General features: G+C 37.5%; 1 protein-coding gene and 1 non-coding gene across 2 annotated transcripts in view; both read left to right on the plus strand.

Annotated features, from left to right (window-relative positions):
* LRRIQ3 (leucine rich repeats and IQ motif containing 3) overlaps window positions 1-21,164 on the plus strand; it is a 206,487-nt gene that overhangs the window by 103,762 nt on the left and 81,561 nt on the right. Inside the window, exon 5 of the mRNA XM_049618866.1 lies at window positions 15,207-15,364. Within this exon, the coding sequence (XP_049474823.1) occupies window positions 15,207-15,364 (158 nt within the window). The remainder of the gene's footprint in view (window positions 1-15,206; window positions 15,365-21,164) is intronic.
* TRNAR-UCG (transfer RNA arginine (anticodon UCG)) lies at window positions 18,922-19,006 on the plus strand. Its single transcript has one exon. It is a non-coding gene; the product is annotated as a tRNA-Arg (tRNA).

Here is a 21,164-nt window from a genome sequence, read left to right on the forward strand (position 1 = left end):
TGGCATATAATTTTTCATAGTATTCCCTGATAATTGTTTGTATCTCTGAGGGATTGGTTGTAATCATTCCATTTTCATTCATGATTTTATCTATTTGGGTCATCTCCCTTTTCTTTTTGAGACACTGGCTAGAGGTTTGTCAATTTTGTTTATTTTTTCAAAAAACCAACTCTTGGTTTCGTTGATCTGCTCTACAGTTTTTTTAGATTCTATATTGTTTATTTCTGCTCTGATCTTTATTATTTCTCTTCTTCTGCTGGGTTTAGGCTGCCTTTGCTGTTCTGCTTCTATTTCCTTTAGGTGTGCTGTTAGATTTTGTATTTGGGATTTTTCTTGTTTCTTGAGATAGGCCTGGATTGCAATGTATTTTCCTCTCAGGACTGCCTTCGCTGCATCCCAAAGCGTTTGGATTGTTGTATTTTCATTTTCGTTTGTTTCCATGTATATTTTAATTTCTTCTCTAATTGCCTGGTTGACCCACTCATTCGTTAGTAGGGTGTTCTTTAACCTCCATGCTTTTGGAGGTTTTCCAGACTTTTTCCTGTGGTTGATTTCAAGCTTCATAGCATTGTGGTCTGAAAGTATGCATGGTATAATTTCAATTCTTGTAAACTTATGAAGGGCTGTTTTGTGACCCAGTATATGATCTATCTTGGAGAATGTTCCATGTGCACTCGAGAAGAAAGTATATTCTGTTGCTTTGGGATGCAGAGTTCTAAATATATCTGTCAAGTCCATCTGATCCAATGTATCATTCAGGGCCCTTGCTTCTTTATTGACTGTGTGTCTAGATGATCTATCCATTTCTGTAAGTGGGGTGTTAAAGTCCCCTGCAATGACCACATTCTTATCAATAAGGTTGCTTATGTTTATGAGTAATTGTTTTATATATCTGGGGGCTCGGGTATTTGGCGCATAGACATTTATAATAGTTAGCTCTTCCTGGTGGATAGACCCTGTGATTATTATATAATGCCCTTCTTCATCTCTTGTTACAGCCTTTAATTTAAAGTCTAGTTTGTCTGATATAAGTATGGCTACTCCAGCTTTCTTTTGGCTTCCAGTAGCATGATAAATAGTTCTCCATCCCCTCACTCTCAATCTAAAGGTGTCCTCAGATCTAAAATGAGTCTCTTGTAGACAGCAAATAGATGGGTCTTGTTTTTTTATCCATTCTGATACCCTATGTCTTTTGGTTGGCGCATTTAATCCATTTACATTCAGTGTTATTATAGAAAGATATGGGTTTAGAGTCATTGTGATGTCTGTATGTTTTATGCTTGTAGTGATGTCTCTGGTACTTTGTCTCACAGGATCCCCCTTAGGATCTCTTGTAGGGCTGGTTTCGTGGTGACAAATTCCTTCAGTTTTTGTTTGTTTGGGAAGACCTTTATCTCTCCTTCTATTCTAAATGACAGACTTGCTGGATAAAGGATTCTCGGCTGCATATTTTTTCTGTTTAGCACACTGTAGATATCGTGCCAAGCCTTTCTGGCCTGCCAAGTTTCAAAGGAGAGATCAGTCACGAGTCTTATAGGTCTCCCTTTATAAGTGAGGGCACGTTTATCCCTTGCTGCTTTCAGAATTTTCTCTTTATCCTTGTATTTTGCCAGTTTCACTATGATATGTCGTGTAGAAGATCGATTCAAGTTACGTCTGAAGGGAGTTCTCTGTGCCTCTTGGATTTCAATGCCTTTTTCCTTCCCCAGTTCAGGGAAGTTCTCAGCTATAATTTGTTCAAGTACCCCTTCAGCACCTTTCCCTCTCTCTTCCTCCTCTGGGATACCAATTATGCGTATATTATTTTTTTTTAGTGTATCACTTAGTTCTCTAATTTTCCCCTCATACTCCTGGATTTTTTTATCTCTCTTTCTTTCAGCTTCCTCTTTCTCCATAACTTTATCTTCTAGTTCACCTATTCTCTCCTCTGCCTCTTCAAGCCGAGCCATCGTGGATTCCATTTTGTTTTGCATTTCGTTTAAAGCGTTTTTCAACTCCTCGTGACTGTTCCTTAGTCCCTCGATCTTTGTGGCAAGAGATTCTCTGCTGTCCTGTATACTGTTTTCAAGCCCAGCGATTAATTTTATGACTATTATTCTAAATTCACTTTCTGTTATATTATTTAAATCCTTTTTGATCAGTTCATTAGCTGTTGTTATTTCCTGGAGATTCTTCTGAGGGGAATTCTTCCATTTGGTCATTTTGGAGAGTCCCTTGCTTGGTGAGGACCTGCAGTGCACTTCCCCTGTGCTGTGGTGTATAACTGGAGTTAGTGGGCGGGGCCGCAGTCCGACCCGATGTCTGCCCCCAGCCCACTGCTGGGGCCACAGTCAGACTGGTGTGTGCCTTCTCTTCCCCTCTCCTAGGGGCGGGATTCACTGTGGGGTGGCGTGTCCCGTCTGGGCTACTTGCACACTGCCAGGCTTGTGTTGCTGGGGATCTGGCGTATTAGCTGGGGTGGGTAGGCAAGGTGCACGGGGGGTGGAGGGGCAGGCTTAGCTCGCTTCTCCTTAGGTGATCCACTCCAGGAGGAGCCCTGTGGCAGCGGGAGGGAGTCAGATCCGCTGCCGGAGGTTTGGCTCCGCAGAAGCACAGAGTTGGGTGTTTGCGCGGAGCGAGCAAGTTCCCTGGCAGGAACTGGTTCCCTTTGGGATTTTGGCTGGGGGATGGGCGGGGGAGATGGCGCTGGCGCCTTTGTTCCCCGCCAAGCTGAGCTCTGCCGTCCGGGGGCTCAGCAGCTCTCCCTCCCTTTGTCCTCCAGCCTTCCCGCTTTCCGAGCAGAGCTGTTAACTTATGACCTCCCAGACGCTAAGTCGCGCTTGCTGTCGGAACACAGTCCGTCCGGCCCCTCCGCTTTTGCCAGCCAGACTCGGGGGTTCTGCTTGGCCGGCGAGCCGCCCCTCCGCCCCGGCTCCCTCCCGCCAGTCCGTGGAGCGCGCACCGCCTCGCCGCCCTTCCTACCCTCTTCCGTGGGCCTCTAGTCTGCGCTTGACTCCGGAGACTCCCTTCTGCTAATCCTCTGGCGGTTTTCTGGGTTCTTTAGGCAGGTGTAGGTGGAATCTAAGTGATCGGCAGCACGCGCTGTGAGCCCCGCGTCCTCCTACGCCGCCATCTTCCGGAACCTCTACAATTTATATATTTTTATATTGAACAACTAATAACACATTAGTAAAAGTTATGGTTACTTTTACTACATTCCTTTTTAAGTTTTAAACTAGGGTTGTAAATAAATTTGATACTATCATTAAAATATTATAAACCAAGAACCATTTCAAGGAGCTTGCCACTTAGGTTTTCTTCCAGGAATTTTATGGTTTCAGTACTTATATTCTAGTATTTAATCCATTTTGATTTAATTTTTGTGTTTTGTGTAAAATAGTGCTCCAATTTCATTATTTTCCATGTTGCTGTTCAGTTTTTTCAGCATTTATTGAAGAGACTGTCCTTTCACCATCATATATTCTTGGTTCCCTTTTTGTAAAATAACTGACCATATATACCAACATTATTTCTGGGCTATTCTTTTCCATCAACCTATGTGTATACTTAATGCCAATACCATATTCTTGATTACTACAGCTTTATAATGCAGTTTGAAATCAGCATGCCTGATGCCTCCAGCTTTCTTCTTTGTCAAGATTTCTTTGGCTATTTAGGATCTTTTATAGTTTCGCCCAAATTTTGCAATTGTTTGTTCTAGTTCCGCCATTGATATTTTGATAGGGGTTGCACTGAATATGTAGATTGCTTTGGGTAGTATGGACATTTTAACAATATTAATTCTTCCAGTCCTTGAACAAAGAATATCTTTTCATTTCTTTGAGTCTTTTATAGTTTCTTTCATTAATATCTTATAGTTTTAATGTGCAGGTTTTTCCCCTTTTTGTTTAAGCTTATGCCTCATATTTTACTCTTTTTGATGTGATTGTAAATGGGATGGTGTCCTTAATTTATCTTTCTGATAGTTTGTTATTATTGTACAGAAACACAACAGATTTTTGTATATGGGTCTTGTATCCTTCAGCTTTACTGAATTCATTTATTCTAACAGTTTTTTGATGAAGTATTTAGGGTTTCCTATATATAATATAATGTTGTATGCAAACAGTGACAGTTTTCTTTTTTTCCTTTCTAATTTGAATGCTTTTTGTGTCTTTTTCTTGCCAAATATCTCTAGGTAGGACTTCCACTATTATGTTGAATAAAGGTGACAAAAATGGGTATCCTTGTCATGTTCTTGACCTTAGAGGAAAAGCTTTCAGCTTTTCAACATCAAGTATGATGTTAGCTGTAGGCTCATCATATATGACCCTTATTATGTTGAGGTACATTTCCTCTGTACCCACTCTGTTGAGAATTTTTATCATAAATGGATTTTGAATTTTGTGAAATTTTTTTTCTGCATCTATTCAGATGATCATATGACTTTTGGCCTTTGTTTTATTAATGTTGTGTATCATTTGGATTGATTTGCAGATGTTGAGCCATACTTACAATCCTGGAATAAATCCCACTTGATCATGGTGTCCAATCTTGTTAATGTGTTGTTGAATTCAGTTTGCTAATAATTTGTTGAGGATTTTGCATATATGTTCCTCAGGGATATTGGCCTGTATTTTTTTTTTTTTTTTTTTTTTTTTTTTTTTTTTCTTGTGATGTCCTTATCTGGTTTTGGTATCCGGATAATGCTGGCTTTATAGAGTTTGGTAGAGTTTGGAAGTGTTTCTTCTTTCTTTCCTTTTTGGAAGAGTTTGAGATGGGTTCGTATTAATTCTACTTTGAATGTTTGGTGTAAGTTTCCAGTGAAGCCATCTTGCCTTGAACTTCTGTGTGTATGGAGTTTTAAAATTACTAAATCAAATTCTGCCTACTAGTGATTGGTATGTTCAAATGTTCTGTTTCTTCAAGATTCAATCATGGAAGGTTGTATGTTGCTTTGAATGTATCCATTTATTCTTGGCTTACCTATTTGTTAGTCTTTAAATGTAGTAGTCTGTTACGATGTTTAGTATTTCTGTGGTATCATTCATAACACCTCTTTCATTTCTGATTTTATCTGAGTACTCTCTCTTTTTTTCTTGATGAGTCTACCTAAAGTTTTGTCAGTTTTGTTTGTGTTTTCAAAGAAACAGCTCTTGGTTTCACTGATCCTTTCTATTGTCTTTTTAGTCTGTGTTTCATTTATTTCTGCTCTGATCTTTGTTATTTTCTTCCTTTTACTATTTGGGGTTCATTTGTACTTATTTTTCTAGTTATTTGAAGTGCATGCTTAGTTTATTTGAGATTTTTATTTTTTGTTTTCTGGGGTAAGCATTTATTGTTAAGAACTTTTCTCTTAGAACTGCCTTTGCTGTATCCCATAGTCTTGGTATATTGTATATCCATTTTATTTTGACTCTATATATTTTTAACTTTATTTTTTATTTCTTCATTGACCCATTGTTTGTTCAGTAGCATGTTGTTTAGTGTCCATATATTTGTGAATTTTCCAGTTTCCTTCTTGTAATTTATTTCTAATTTTATACCATTGTCATTGGAAAAGATACTTGATATGATTTCAATCTTCTAAATTTGTTATGACTTCTTATGTGGCCTAATAATATGATTCATTTTGGAGAATGTTCTATGTGCATTTGAGAAAAATGTGCATTTATTTCTTTTGAATGGAATGTTCTATATACATCTGTTAAGTTCATCTGGCCTAACATTTTATTTAAGGTTGATGTTTTCTTATTGATTTTCTGTCTGGATGATTTATTTATTGGTGTACTGGAGGTATGGAAGCCCTTTACTATTATTGTTTTGCTCTTTCTCCCTTTAGGTCTGTTAACATGTATTTTATTTATTTAGGTTCTTTTATGTTGGGTACATAAATATTTACAAATGATATATCTTCTTCTTGGATTGACTTCTTTATCATTATGGAATGCCTTTCTTTGTGTCTCACTACAGTAGGTTTTAAAGTCTATTTTGTCTGATATAAATACAGTTTCCCCAGCTTTCTCTTTGTTTGCATTTGAATATCTTGGTATTCATAGAATACCTTTTTCATCCCCTCACCTTCAATCTTGTATCATCTGAAGTAAGTTTCTTATAGGCAGTATATAGATTTGTCTTTAAAAAAAAAATCCATTCTACTATTCTATGTCTTTTGGAGAATTCAGTGCATTTACATTTAAATAAATAAATAAGTTAATTAATTAATTAATTAATTAATATGTTTTTGGAATAAAACTTCGCTTTTATTCATTTATTTTTAATTTTTAAAAATTTTACTTAAATCCAAGTTAGTTAACATATAGTGTAATAATGATTTCAGGAGTAGAATTTAGTGATTTATCACTTACATATAACATACCCAGTGCTCATCCCAACAAGTGCTCTCTTTAAAGTACTTACTGACGTTTTGTTAATTGTTTTTGTGGGTTTTTCTGTTTTGTTTTGATTTGTAGTTCTGTTTATTTTTCTTTTCTTGCTCTGTTCCTTTGTGGTGTGTTGACTTTCTCTTGTGATATGCTTAGGTTTCTTTGTCATTATCTTTTGTTTATCCCTTATAGGTTTTGCTTGGTGGCTACCAGGAGGCTTAAATATAACAACTTAAAATAACTTATTTTTTAGTTGATTACTTAAGTTTCAAACAATTTTAAGTTTCTACATTTTTACCCTTCTCCCCCTACACACTGTTTTTGTTATCACGTTTTACATTTTTATCTTATGCATTCCTTAACTAACTCATGTAGTTACTATTACTTTTACTTCTTTTATCTTTTAACCTTCATATTAGCTATATAAGTGATTAATCTACTGCCATTACTATACATTTACCTTTACCAGTAAGAGCTGTACTTTCATGTTTTTATTGTTTTTTGTTGTCGCTAATGAATGTCCTTTCTTTTCAGCATAAAATAATACCTTTGATATTTTTTGCAAGGCAGGTTTAGTGGTGATGGACTCCTTTAGCTTTTGCTTCTCTGGAAAATTATTTATTTCTCTTTCAGTTCTGAATGATGTATTCTGGTTAAGAGTATTCTGACTGAGAATTTTCTACTTTTGGTACTTTGAGTATATCATACCACTCCCTCTGGCCTGCAAATACCTTTGACATTTTTTGTAAGGCAAGTTTAGTCGTGATGGACGCCTTTAGCTTTTGCTTCTCTGGGAAATTATCTATTTCTCTTTCAGTTCTGAATGATGTATTCTGGTTAGAGTATTCTGACTGAGAATTTTCTACTTTTAGCACTTTGAGTACATTATACCACTCCCTCTGGCCTGCAAAGTTTCTGCTGAAAGATCTGCTGATAATGTTATGGGGGCTTTCTTGAACATACCAGGTTGTTTCACTCTTGCTGCTTTTAAAAACCTGCTTCTTCAAATTCTTCAAGGTTTTTAGCCTTCACATTTTTATTATAATGTGTCTTGGTGTGGGTCTCTTTGATTTCATCTTAGTTGGAATTCTCTGTGTCTCCTGGACCTGGATATTTCCTTTTCCAGATTAGGGAAGTTTCAACCGTTACTTCTTCAAATATCATTACTGCCCCTTTCTTTCTTCATTCTTATGAGACTTCTATAATGTAAATGTTTGTCTGCTTGACATTGTCCCATAAATTCTTGAATCTGTACTTACTTTTTTTTCATTCTTTTCTTTTTGCTGCTCTGATTAGATGAGTTCCTCTGCCCTGTGTTTGAATTCACTGATCCTTTCTTCTGCTTCATCTGGTCAGTTATTGAATCCCTCTAGTATATTTTCGGTGTAGTTACTGAATTCTTCTGATTGGAACTTTCTTATATTTTCTATTTGTTGAAGTTCTCACCATGTTAATCCATTTTTTCTCCTGAGTTTGATTAGCCTCTTTGTGACCAATTCTCTGAACTTTGTCAGGTAAATTATTTGTCTCCATTTTATTAATGTTTCCTCTCCTACGCCCCAATGTTTCATCTTATTCTTTCATTTGGAACATATTCCTGTTTCTATATTTTGCTTGACTCCCTGTATTGGTTTCTACATATTAGATGAAATAGCTACCTCTTCTTGTCTTGGAGGATTGGTCTTGTGTGAGATATGAACCTTATTTTTCAACCCTGCCCTAGCTCTTGGTTGTCTTTCACACCTTTGTGATTGTTCAAAGAGCCTATTTTATGTAGTTTCCAGTAGTTGAGTGTGTGCCAAGACCAGTCAGTGTCCAAAAGGGGAGAATTTCATTCAATACCTAGGTTCAGGCTGATTGGAAGTCAGACCCTCAGGCAACAGCTTTTAATTTTTTTTTTTTTTTTAGTGTTTATTTATTTTGAGAGAGAGAGAGAGAGAGAGAGAGAGAGAGAGAATGAGTAGGGGAGGGACAGAGGGAGAGGGAGAGAAAGAAAGAATTCCAAGCAGGCTTGCTCCATGCTGCTAGTGCAGAGCCAGATGTAGGGTTCAAACTCATAAACTGTGAGATTATGACCTGAGCTACCCAGGTGCCACTCAGACAGTAGCTTTTAAAGAACGCAAATATATACTATACTATGTACTGCAATCATAAGTTCTGCTAAGCCCTTGAGCCTGGTGATCTGGACATATTCCCTGGTAGCACTGGCAACAATATTGACTCTAGATGAATATACAAGTTCCCTTCTGGGAGATACATGTAAGTTGTAGTGAGTCAGAGGGAGAAGGCAAAGATGGCATACCTAACCTGTATTCCCTGAGAGAGCTTCCATGGCCTTTAGATGTGTGCCAAGCCTACAATCTGCCCTTATGTCTGAAACTCCATGACTAGCAAGTAAGTCCATTTACAAAAAGTCTGGGGATGTGTTTCTGTCTGTTATCTGTGTAGTGTTCTGTGGATTCTAATCTGCCAAGAATTGTCTCTCTGATTGTTATAGTCTTTGAGACCCAGGAATACAAGCTCGTCTCCCAACCCCCAGCCACCAGATCCTGGTGATCAAAGGGTGTCCCCTGGGCAGCAGCCATAGAAACCAAGGCATCAAGGGATAAGAGACTTGTATGAGAGCTTACTTTGAGAGATACTAGTGCTCTGGTAGAGCATGGTGGAGGGAGTGGGCATGAAGTTGGTATCCATCCTCCAGGTCTCAGGAAATGTTTACAGTCAATCCTTAAATTGTCTTTAATTAGAAGACTGCCCTTCAGGCTGAATCTATATAGCCTGAAGCTAATAGGTCTCTTTAACAGAAAGATTGAACTGTATCTGTTGCTTTGTGCTGTGATCTGGGTGTGGTACTGTTTAAGAGCTTTTACTCCATTTGTTACATTCCTGTAGGACCCATGAGAATAAGCCCTACAGGTTATGAGAACCAGTCAATATAGAGATGCCCCCTTAAAGCAACTGCAAAAATTAGGGCACCAGAAAAGGGTATATGCTCCTTTCTGGAAGATACTAACTAAACTAACTAAACTAAGAAGCATTAAGGGTGACATCAAAGGAAAGGGGGTTGGGGAAAGATGGCATCTTTCAGCTTTAGCAAGGGAGGGGGCGTGCAGGAAGAGGTCATCCACTAGCCTCTGATACTGGAGAGTAATCCAATAGGTCCCTGCCCCTCAGACCCAGTGTTTTAGAATTAGGAAATGAGTCTCTTCCACCAGAAGTCTGGGCGGTTTCCAAAGGACCACTTCTGCATTGTGCCCTGGGGTGAGTGAGTCTGCATGTATACCATTTAAGAGCTGTTCAAGAGGATAACTCAGAATGGCTTGTCTGACAGGTCTTAGATCCCAATTTCTTTAGGGCCAGTTATTGGAGCTTTGCTAGTTTCTGTGGTGGTGTTATATTTACTTGATTTTTGTCATCTTTCATTCCTTACGTTGGTATCTGGACATTTGGTTAAACAGTCTCCTTTTCCAGACTTTATAGATTCACTTTGACAGAGAAACTTCCCTAGACAGCTCAGACTGGGTGTCTGGATATGACTGCTGATAATGTCGTTGGACTGTCCCTAGACAGCTGGACTGGGTGTGGTGACTGCTCTTAGGGTCTATATTGGGGGAGGCAACTATTCTAGCTCTGAGGGTGTACCACTGGCTTAGATGAGCTAGACAGAACTGCTGGGTTGGTTTCCTGCCCAAGTGAGATTGTAGTGTAGGCTCTGTGGTTGCCTGGATCAGGCTCTGGTTAGATTTACTAGTTGGTTGGGATTTGGTAGTATACTCTGCAGTAGTTTGAATTAGTTTCTCTGCCCTAGCAGGACAGTAGAATAGGAGTCAGGGCCTGCCCATCTCGTTATTTGGGGATCTGAATCAGGCAAGAGTGTGAGTGAATATCCTAGTCAGGTGAGGCTTCCAGTTTTGCTCTGCAGACAAGGAAAGTCATGAGCTCTATTCTCTATTCATGTGCCACTATAAGTAGAGCTATGGGGTGGGCTACACAGCTTCTTGTGTGCTCTGGTAAGATTCTGTGCTTGGGCAAGCTGAAGCCTGTATTCAGCAATGAGTGGTACCAGAAATTAATTTCCTTGCCCAGGTGTAGTGGGAGAAGCAGCTCCAAAGAAGTAAGGCTCTTTGTGGCCCCAAACTGCCTCACACTGCAAGTTCCCTGGCCGAACGGGACTACTCACTTTCCTCAGGGGTCAGTCAGCATTACCTGCCTGCCCCTTGTTTTTGCTAGGTCACAGAGAGGCTTCTGAGTATTCTCACCATCCCTTCCTGTCCGGGGGGGGGGGGGGGGGCAGGAATCATGCTTTGCAGCATGTGGGTTATGACTGCTCTCCTGTGCGTGGACCCACCTTAGACAACTCCTCAATTTTTCTAAATAGGCTTTCCCATTGGGAGAGGCCAGGAACTACAGTGAGCAGTAGAGAAGCTATGAATTAACTCCCTTAATTGGGCAAAGCAGGGGAACTATCTATACTGGGTGCTACATTTACTCTGGGGGTGATCAGCTCTGCTCATATACCTCTCAGCTTGAGCATTGCTAGTGTTCCCTTACTGCTAGATGATGCCAGGAACCATGCTCTAAAGTGGTGGGGCTATGACTTAGCTCTTTGGCATGAGCATACCAGCCTCCAGGGCCAGCAAACCTCCTTGTCTGACTGACTGCCTAAATGCGGCAAACCTGTACCCTGCCAGGTCCTTGATCATATTGTGCCACTGACTTGATTCTGCAAATGAGCAAAAACATTGTTTGGGACTACCATTTGGGCTCTGCAGGTAGGAATTCAGTCTGCCAGGATTCCAGTGCTGGTCCCACCCTGCTTTGTCACACTCAGATTCCCAGTAGTTGAGCACCACAGACTCCCCTGTAATCCCCATAGGGTAAGACCAGAGTAGGGGCTTCCACAAAGTGACCCACAAACACTACAGGGGCTGGATGTTACCCCTGGGCTCTCTTACCCACTGAAAGAACTGTAGGCTCAGAAGAGACCTCTCAGTGTGGTGCTGCACTGGTCTAAAGGAAAAGGATTGCTGTTCACATATAGCCACTCCTTTTACCTTTCTAATGCATTTTGTCTTGGTCTTTGTGGTATATTGGGAGATGTGATTCAGCTTTTCCTTTTGTTCTAGGATTCTCTCAATGGTGTTTTGTCCATGAATAGTTGTTAGTCGTTCTTGCGTGGGAGAACAAAGTCAAGAATGACATCTGTCACTTATATTTACATATGTATGAATACATTTATATGTATATAAAATTCTTGTTTGAAAGATTTTTTCCTCCTCTCTTTATTACTTTGACTGTGTCATAGTAGTGCTTGTTGACCTCAATTGTTTCTGCTGAGAAGTCAGCAGTTAATCTTATTCAGGTTCCCTTGTGCATGACTAGTCCTTTTTTCTTCTGCTGTTTTCAGGATTTTCCCTTTGTGTTTTTTTTTTTTTTCCTTTGTTTTTGCATTTCTACTATTTTACTATGATGTGTCTGGATGTGTTTATAATGTGTTTATTGTACTTTTAGGCTTTTTTTTTTTTTTTTTAGCTCTTGGATGTATAGATTAATGTTTTACATCAGATTTCAGAATGTTTTAACACTTCTAATATTTTTTTCCTGTGTTTTTTCTCATTTTCCTCTTCTATCTCCCATTATTCATATGTTGATGGACTTAATTGTACTCCACATTTCTTTGTGGGTCTGTTCATCTGTCTTCATTATTTTCTGTTTATCAGCATAATCTTTATCTCTTCAAGTTTTCTGATTTTTTTCCTTTTTCCAATTAAAGTCTGTTGAACTACTCTAGCAAAACTTTCAGTTACTATACTTTTCAACTGCAGAATTTCCATTTGGTTCTGTTTTATAATTTCTGTGTATTTATTAATCTCTATTTGAAAAAGCCTTGTCATTATACATTTCTTTGCTTATTTGAGGCTTATTTCCTTTAAACATATTTATAATAGTTGCCTTGAAGTGTTTATCTGTTATGTTTGTCATTTGTACCCTTTTAAAGGCAGTTTCAAAGGCCTACTCTTTGGTTACACTTTTGTTTTTCTTTGCCTGTCTCATAAGTTTTTGTTGAAAACTGGACATTTAAAAAAATTCTAATGTTTATTTTTGAGAGAGAGAGAGAGAGAGAGAGAGAGAGAGAGAGAGAGAGAAATGGAGTGTGAGCAGGGGAGAGGCAGAGAGAAAGGGAAACACAGAATCCGAAGTGGGCTCCAGGCTCTGAGGTGTCAGCACAGAGCCTGATGCAGGGCTCAAACCCACAAAACCGTGAGATCATGACCTTTGCCAAAGTCAGATGCTTAACTAACTGAGCCACCCAGGTGCCCCCAAAACTGGACATTTTATTTTATTTATTTATCTATTTATTTATTTATTTAATTTTTTTATAACGTTTATTTATTTTTGAGACAGAGAGAGACAGAGCATGAGCAGGGGAGGGGCAGAGAGAGAGAGAGGGAGACACAGAATCAGAAGCAGGCTCCAGGCTCCGAGCTGCCAGCACAAAGCCTGATGCAGGGCTCGAACCCACGGACTGTGAGATCATGACCTAAGCTGAGGTCGGACGCTTAACCGACTGAGCCACCCAGGCGCCCCAAAACTGGACATTTTAAATAGTACATTGTAACCACCCTTGTTACTGAACATCTCACCCAGGCCTTATTTATTTGTTTAATAACTTGGGTAAACCATTTTAGTAAATTTTATTTCCCTTGCACTGTGGAGCCTCTGATATTTCTCCTTAGAGGGCAAACCTTTAGCCAGGTGCAGTCACCATTGGCATGACAGTGATTTTAGTAGGGCTTGCTTTGATCGTCTCTTTTTCTGATTTCTCTGTTAAGCCGTTCTGAACTCCTTTGATGTCACAACTATTACTAGCTTTCATTAGTTGCCAGCTGACTACTCTATTGTTTTCAGAAATTCCCTGGAAAATAAATTGTTCCATAGTGTGATCTTTTAAAAGTGGGTTCTTTATAAAAGTAATCTTTGAGGCCAGGTTTTACAGTTTGTTCAGATCCCAGAAGGGCTTTTCTTAGCTGTCCCCTCTCCTGGTTCTCTCTGGTAAATCTCAAGATGGTTTACAGTTTAGCTTGCTACTCTCTTGGAGGTACCCGCTCCTTTTAATTGTTTATCACTTGCTGAGGGCAAGGGCTCTCAGGGTTCCAGTATTCTCTACCTATTGCACCTGGGTTAGAGTTTCTGCCTTATAAGTGAATTCTGAGAGGAGGAAGGAAGTCCAAGATCTCCCAGACATTCTTGCTTGGAATAGATTCTCTAAAACATGGATCCAGGCTATGGTATTTCTTGGAATGATACTGTAGGCCTCAACTGGGACCAGCTGGGGAAGGGATCCTGTGTTTTCTTGACTTGTTACATTTGTAAGTGAGCAGAAGTAATTAGTACAAGTGCTGCTTGAAGTTCTTAAATGATAGTTGTATCCCTTTGTCTTCATGTTTTTCACTTCCAGGGGCTGGAGTAACATATTGGATATGTGGGTTGCCGACAGTGTCTCTGATAGTGGTGAGGGAAGGTTGAATGACTTTAGCAGAGCAGAGCTGCGCCACCAACTTACTCTAGTCATCATTAGAGCAAAGTTAACTTTTACATTATTTAAGCCATTATACGTTTTATTCTCTTAATATATTTTACCCTAATTTGTAGATCATCAATGAAAGTATTTTGCATGAAGAAATGAATAGATGGAGCTCACTTTAAAAATTTGAAAAATGGAAAAAAATGCTTTCCTTTTAGTTTTGTTTTACCTCTGCTAATTAATAATAATGGTAACTGTAAACTTCCTACTTCATCCATCATTTTAATTCAAATGACTTTAAAATTTCATCAAATAGAATAAATGTTACTGATTTTTTGGTAAATTGTCTCCATGATATTGAAGTAGTGTACTTTGATACCCTCTCTTACAAAAATTTTAAAGTAAAGATTGGCTGTTAAATTTTATCTAATACCTTTTCTGCATCTGCTTGTATACACAGACATGTTTCTTCCATTAATTTGGTTATATAATGAGCTTTGTAATAGTTGATCATATTGTTCTTATTCTTTCCTTATATCGCTGGATCTTTTCATTAATATTTAGAATTTTTGCATCTGTATTCAAAGCTGAGATTGGTCTATGGTTTTCTTTTTATTGCCTTATTAGACTGACTAGGACTTCCATTGCAATGATGAGTAGGTTGGGTGAGAGAGGACATTCTTCCCTTGTTTTTGATCTTACAGGGGAAATATTTAGTATTTTACAATTAAGTTTTATATTAGTTTGTTGATGCCATTTATCAGGTAATATTTTGGACATATTGGTTTAAACAAAATTAAAATTAATCTCCTCTTTTTCTTTTACATTTTTTACTGTGACTAATAGAAAACTTAAAATTATTTGATGGTGTACATTGTATTATGTTGGACAGTACTGCTCTAGAGTAATTTTTATAGATGGAGATATAGTTACTTCTTTACTGGAGAAGAATAATAAAAAGAGTTCATAATGGTTACCTTATATTTCTGTAGATAACTTTGTCATGTTCTCCTTGCCATTATATTATAAAATACATAGCCAGACATGAGTACAGAACTGTTTGTGGATCCATATCACCAGAGATTTCTCAGCACCCATTCATCCCTTGATGAATGATGATGAGTAAACTTTAGTGCCTAAGTAGTTTTTTATGTAGTATTAATATGAAAACAAATATTACATTAAATTTAGCACCATGTTTTCTAAAGATGTAAGTGAATTCATGAGTAGTTTTCTTTCTTTTTTTTTTAATGGCAAAAAAACTAAATGACAATTTCCTCCCCGCCCCCCCCCCCTCAACCCACTCTTATATTCAGCCCCTTGTTGCATAAAAAGCATCAGGAGAAATTTATTGGTGAATGTGAAACAAAGTGGACTTTTATACCTAAAGGATATGAAGACAGTCTCTTTAAGCATCTCTTTCTTCAGCCTGAAACTAATAGAACAGGAAAACTTGCACATTGGAAACGTGTAAGTATGGTTAGTTTATTACTTACCTTTAAATATTTTTATTTAATATACTATAGTTGTAATTTATGTATCGATAGTAAAAGTTTCTTCATTCCCTTTTAAATATTCTCATTATATTGTTAATATTCTGCTTGAGGTTTTCTTGATGTAAGAAAAGTCATATGATAACAAAGTACAAATATAATTTTGTGGTACATTATTCTTATCACAACCATTTTGTAATTTTATGCCTTGCATATTTATTTTCTCATATCACCTATTGCAAATAGTTATTAATAGTAATGTAAAATATCTTCATAGCAGTTGAAAACAAAGAAATATTTAGTTTATTGAAAACTAATGATACTATATGTAGTATAATATTCATTCAGTGTTTTATGATAAATTATGTCTTGCTTTGAGGACACATCAGAAATAGAAACTTATTTATTGACTGCCTACTGCTGTCAGGTGCTCTGCTAGATATTTTGCATGTGTTCTGTAATTTATTCTCCACAGCACTGTAAGATAGGTGTTTTCATGTCATTTTTATAAAGAGGAAAACTAAGGCTTTTACAGGTTAACTAACTTACCAAAAGCCACACATTTGAGTGACATTGCTAGACTTAACTCCAGGTCTTCTGACACCAGAGTTTGTGCAAAAAAGCACAAACTTTTTTTTTTTTTTTTAATCTTTAGAAGTTTTTTTTTTTTTTTGACATTAAATAATGGTAGAAATGAAGACTTGACATTCTAGTATAATTACTAGATCAAACTTATAATAATGTGTAATGCACTGTTTGTGATAAATAAACCCCTTCACATGTAGACCTGTTTCTAAGTAACTTGCACTATAAATATTTCCATTTTATTAACATGATTAGAAAAGACTAAAAAAGGTGCAGACTGTCATTTGTCTGATTTCAGTGTTACTGAGGACATGTGTTTTAGAAATAGCAGAGGAATATCTTCAAGCCCTTAAAACCCACAGAAATTATCCATTGAATAAAAATATAGATTTAAAAGGCCAATATATCCTATTCAAAACTTTTTCCTCAGTAGCACACAGTGCTGACTATATTCAGTTGCTCTAGATGAGATGCTCTATAAAAGTATAAAGTTCATATGAAGTGTCTTTTGGCCCTCTATATAGAATATAAACTCACTGGTTTCAGGCATGTCACATGCTTTTTTATGTGCTTTATGCAGAGGAGACTTTCATTGAATGTTGTATATAACTAACTTGGATATATATTTATAAAATACTTGCACACTCATGTACAGATATATATATATATATATACACATAGTCATATATCCATATGCAAAACCTAATATACATACATGGATATGTATTGTATTATGGCAAATGACTATGTGCATAAACAGGAATTAAATATTCATATTGTAGAGGTATTTTATTTAATATCTGTGAAGTCACATAGAATATATCATTGTCAGGTCTTTGGAAGTATTTTAAATGTTAAGAAATTTGGGGATATATATTCATTATAAGGAGTTTTCTAAAGCTGTTAATATTATTGATAATTTTGCTAACCGCATCACAATTAATGTTATTAAGAACTATTCTTTCATAGTCTATAAATATGTACATTGTCTGATGATTTTTCACTGTTTATAGCTACTATTCATAAGACATTATAGAAGTTGTCTTCAGCTCAATTTCTTAGAGTAATTGAAATGATCCTTAATCATAAGATTCATCTTTGAATCTTTACTTCTTCTGTGTAAAATTGTTGTTCCATCTTCTGGTGGCTTCTTTTGTAGTCTCTTCAGCTCACTTATGTGGTGTACTATTCTTCTGTTATTTTTGTATCTTGTCATTAGTGACTTGGCAATTGGTCAAGTAGAAACTATAGTAAGAACAAGTGATGCCATAGAGTGCTTAAGAGAACCTAGGATCCAAGAAACATTAAAAAGATTAAGAAGTAGGGAAAAGAGAGGAGGTAATAAAATAACAGTATTTAATACTGGGAGTTCATTTTAAAAAAATGGTGTGAGCAGAATAATGGAAAGGATCAGTCAAGAGTGGAATTCTAGTTTTAGTAATTAGATAAGTAACTAATGTCTGTTTTTCTTCTGTTTGAGGCTGAAATGTGCTTGGTCCAAAAAGCATAAAACTTCCTGTATTCATGGTAACCTAAAATGGAGAGAGCCAGAAGAGTGAGTTCAAGTTACATTTATTTAGAAATGCTATGCTGCAAAGCCAGCATTTAAGGTGCACACTTAAGCTGTTGAAGGAGATATAGAACCGAAAGCCAGGATTCATGAGTAAGGACTCTGATTAAAAAAAAAAAGTGGATCAGAGGAAACTGAGGTTCTGGAACAATTGCTACAGACATTATTTATCGATGGCTCACAGTCAAAAGGTGGCCGTTCCTCTTGAAGAATTGGCCGACAGAAATACAGACCTACGGTGGTCGATGAGATCAAGTTTTAGGGAAACATATTATTATAATGGATTTTAGGGAAATTTAGATACTATTGTGATGGATTTTGCTGGGACACCCAAAAATGTTTGAAATTTGCTTTGGCATAGTCAACCCTTTTCCTCAAAGGTTACTGTGGAAAATGTATGTATAGGGAGTAATAGCAAACAGAGCAGTTTCTTTTTTTAATGCTTATTTATTTATTTATTTTGAGAGAGAGAGAGAGAGAGAAGGGTGAGGGGCAGACAGAGAGGAAGAGAGAGAATCCCAAAAAGACTCCATGCTTTCAGTGCAGAGCCTGACATGGGGCTCTTCAAGGGGCTTGTTAGGATGTGGGGCTCTTCAAGGGGCTTGTTAGGATGTGGGGCTCAAAGTGGGGCTCGACCTCAGGAACTGTGAGTTCATGACCTGAGCTGAAATCAAGAGTTGGACACTTAAGTGAATAGCCACCCAGGTGCCCCGAACAAAACAGTTTCTAACTGGATTTGCCTGAAATTTCCATTGCAAAACTTTAGTAACCTGGGCTAGAGTATGAGATATTCTTCATTATTTATGCTTTGTTGGCTTTGTGGTATTATTTCACTTATTTCCTATATTGCAAACATGAATTTTAGAATAGCTATAATATGAAAGAAAGTCACACCCATTGTAGCCAAAAGGAAAGAGATTCAGAGGAGAGGAAAGCGATTTGCTACATATTTATCTCAGAGGCAGCCTAGTTGCTTCCTTTCCTCCTGCTCCCGCAACTTCACATCTGAAGCTTCCTTAAGTGGTTTAGTCATATGTTGTTAGGAAGGAGGGAAAACATCTAAAAGGTAAAAAAGAGTGATGGCCAGGAACCTTAACTCTTCCAACCTCATGGAAAGTAAGAACAAGTCTATCTTGTAGATACCTATCTTTGACAGCCTACCTCCTAGATACATGATCTAATTGTTTTTTCTTAAAACTTCAATAACACCTTGCCTTCCTGAAGCATGAAGTTTGGAATGTCATACCCTTTGTCTTCACTCATTTTCTGGAGTGGGTGCATATATTCTTCCTAATTAGGAACACAATGAGGAGAAGGATCAATAAGGCGATCCAACCCAGTTTCTCTGGAAGGGATCTCTTACTTAGAACCACTTTTAGGGGCGCCTGGGTGGCTCAGTCGGTTGAGCGTCTGACTTCGGCTCAGGTCATGATCTGGTGGTCTGTGGGTTCGAGCCCCACGTCGGGCTCTGTGCTGACAGCTCAGAGCCTGAAGCCTGCTTCAGATTCTGTGCCTCACTCTCTCTCTGCCCCTCCCCCACTCATGCTCTGTCTCTCTCTTTCTGTCAAAAATAAATAAACATTAAAAAAAATTTAAAGAACCACTTTTAATACATTGACTGTTCATATTTCATATTCCTTTGTGACATCGTATGGTTCCTGGAAACATTGGAAGTAATCTAATATGGCAGTCATCTATACTAAAGTAAAATTTGCTTTAGAAATGCTGGTTTGGTTGAATTTTAGAATATTTTTATTGATTTTTTTCCCTTGATTCCAAAAATTTATTTTTCTCATAACTAATACTGATGGAGCTATATACATGCCATATTGAACACTATTTTTGTAAAACAAAATAGAACAAAATGTTTTCAAATACAGTCCTCCTATGAACCTGTTCCATTATTAAATACATTTTCCTAAAGATACACAGAGACTTTTCAGATTGGCTTCTAACACTTAGCAATATGCATTTAAGATTGCTCCATCTCTTCATGGCTTAATAACTCATTTCCTTTTAGCAGTGAACAATATTTCATTGTCTGGATGTATTACAACTTATCCATTCACCTATTGAAGGACATCTTGGTTGCTTCCAAGTTTTGGCAGTTACGAACAAAGTTTCTGTAATCATCCATGTGCAGATTTTGTGTGGACATAAATTTTCAGGTTGCTTAGGTAAATACAGGGGAGCATGATTACTGGATCATATGGTAAGAGTATATTTAGTTTTGTAAAAAAGCTGCCAAACTGTCTTCCAACGTGGCTATACCATTTTGCATTCCTACTAGCAATAAATGAGAGTTCTGTTGCTCCCTGTATTTCTAGCATTTGGTGGTATCAGTGTTCTAGATTTTGGCTATTCTGATGGATATTTAATAATGTCTTATTGCTTTAATTTGCAATTCCCTAATGACATATGGTGCTGAACATATTTTCATAAGTTTACCTGCCATCTAGATGTATATCTTTGGTGAGCTGTAGCTCCCTTTTTACTATTGAAAAGGTGAGATGATTTATCACATGGCCTATGTGAGTAAGAAAAAGAGAAGGGTTCACTTTAAGCAGGGCTTCTGTACAGTGTACAAGTACATTTACATCAGACTCTATATAAGAGGATATTCCCTGAGATTGTGCAGAGCACAGCTTGCATGGCAGGGTGAGTTTGCCCTGATTTTATAAATCCAAGTAAATAATCATATTTGAGGATTGTGTGTGTGTGTGTGTGTGTGTGTGTGTGTGTGTTCAATGCGTGTACAACACACGTGCACATGCACCTACTTTAAATTAAGGTCAGTCTGAGGGTAGGGAAAGAGAATAATCATCTCCGTATTACAAGCCAAGAAATATTGAATTTAGTTTTTCCCTCTCTGTCTTGTTTAACAGTAAGTGATACTAAGACAATACAGAGAGGGTTGATCTTATATCAGATTCAGGAGATGTGATTTTGGTCACCTTGTTTTAATTATGTGGAGGGTTAAAAAGAAACTTATGGGTAGATATTTTATTTTTAAATTTCATCGTTTTGTATAATAAGAATGCTTTCTTATACTGGAAACTGACATTTTTTTTAATGTTTATTTTTGAGAGAGAGAGAGACAGAGCGCGAGTAGGGGAAAGGCAGAGAGAGGGAGATACAGAATCCAAAGCAGGCTCCAGCTCTGAGCATCAGCACAGAGCGCAACATGGGGCTCAAACCCACAAACCGCAAGACCATGACCTGAGCTGAAATCTGATGCTTAACAGACTGAGCCACCCAGGCACCCGGCCTTTATTTTCAATGTGTTTCTGAAATGTTGCAATTTGTGTAATTCTAACAAGCTTTGTGATGACATTGTTTACAAATTGCCCTTTGTTATTATCTGTCATTTTGGGGTTCTATCAGCAATTCAGTTTATTTCCAATGGGTCTTTTTTGAATATTTACAACATCCTTAGTACTAAAACAAACTCTAAAGCCTTAAAAATGGTAATCAAGCAAGTGCTATGCTGGAACTTGTAAGGAGAGAGGGAAGAACTAGGAAAAATTCACTGGATAGGGACCGATTGTATAAAGTGTGGAACTGAGAGGAGAGGAGTATACCAATTCGAATCCAGGAAGCCAATTGCCTACATTTAATGGGTCTCA

This window comes from Panthera uncia (assembly GCF_023721935.1).
Source record: "Panthera uncia isolate 11264 chromosome C1 unlocalized genomic scaffold, Puncia_PCG_1.0 HiC_scaffold_4, whole genome shotgun sequence".
Classification (NCBI taxonomy): domain Eukaryota; kingdom Metazoa; phylum Chordata; class Mammalia; order Carnivora; family Felidae; genus Panthera; species Panthera uncia.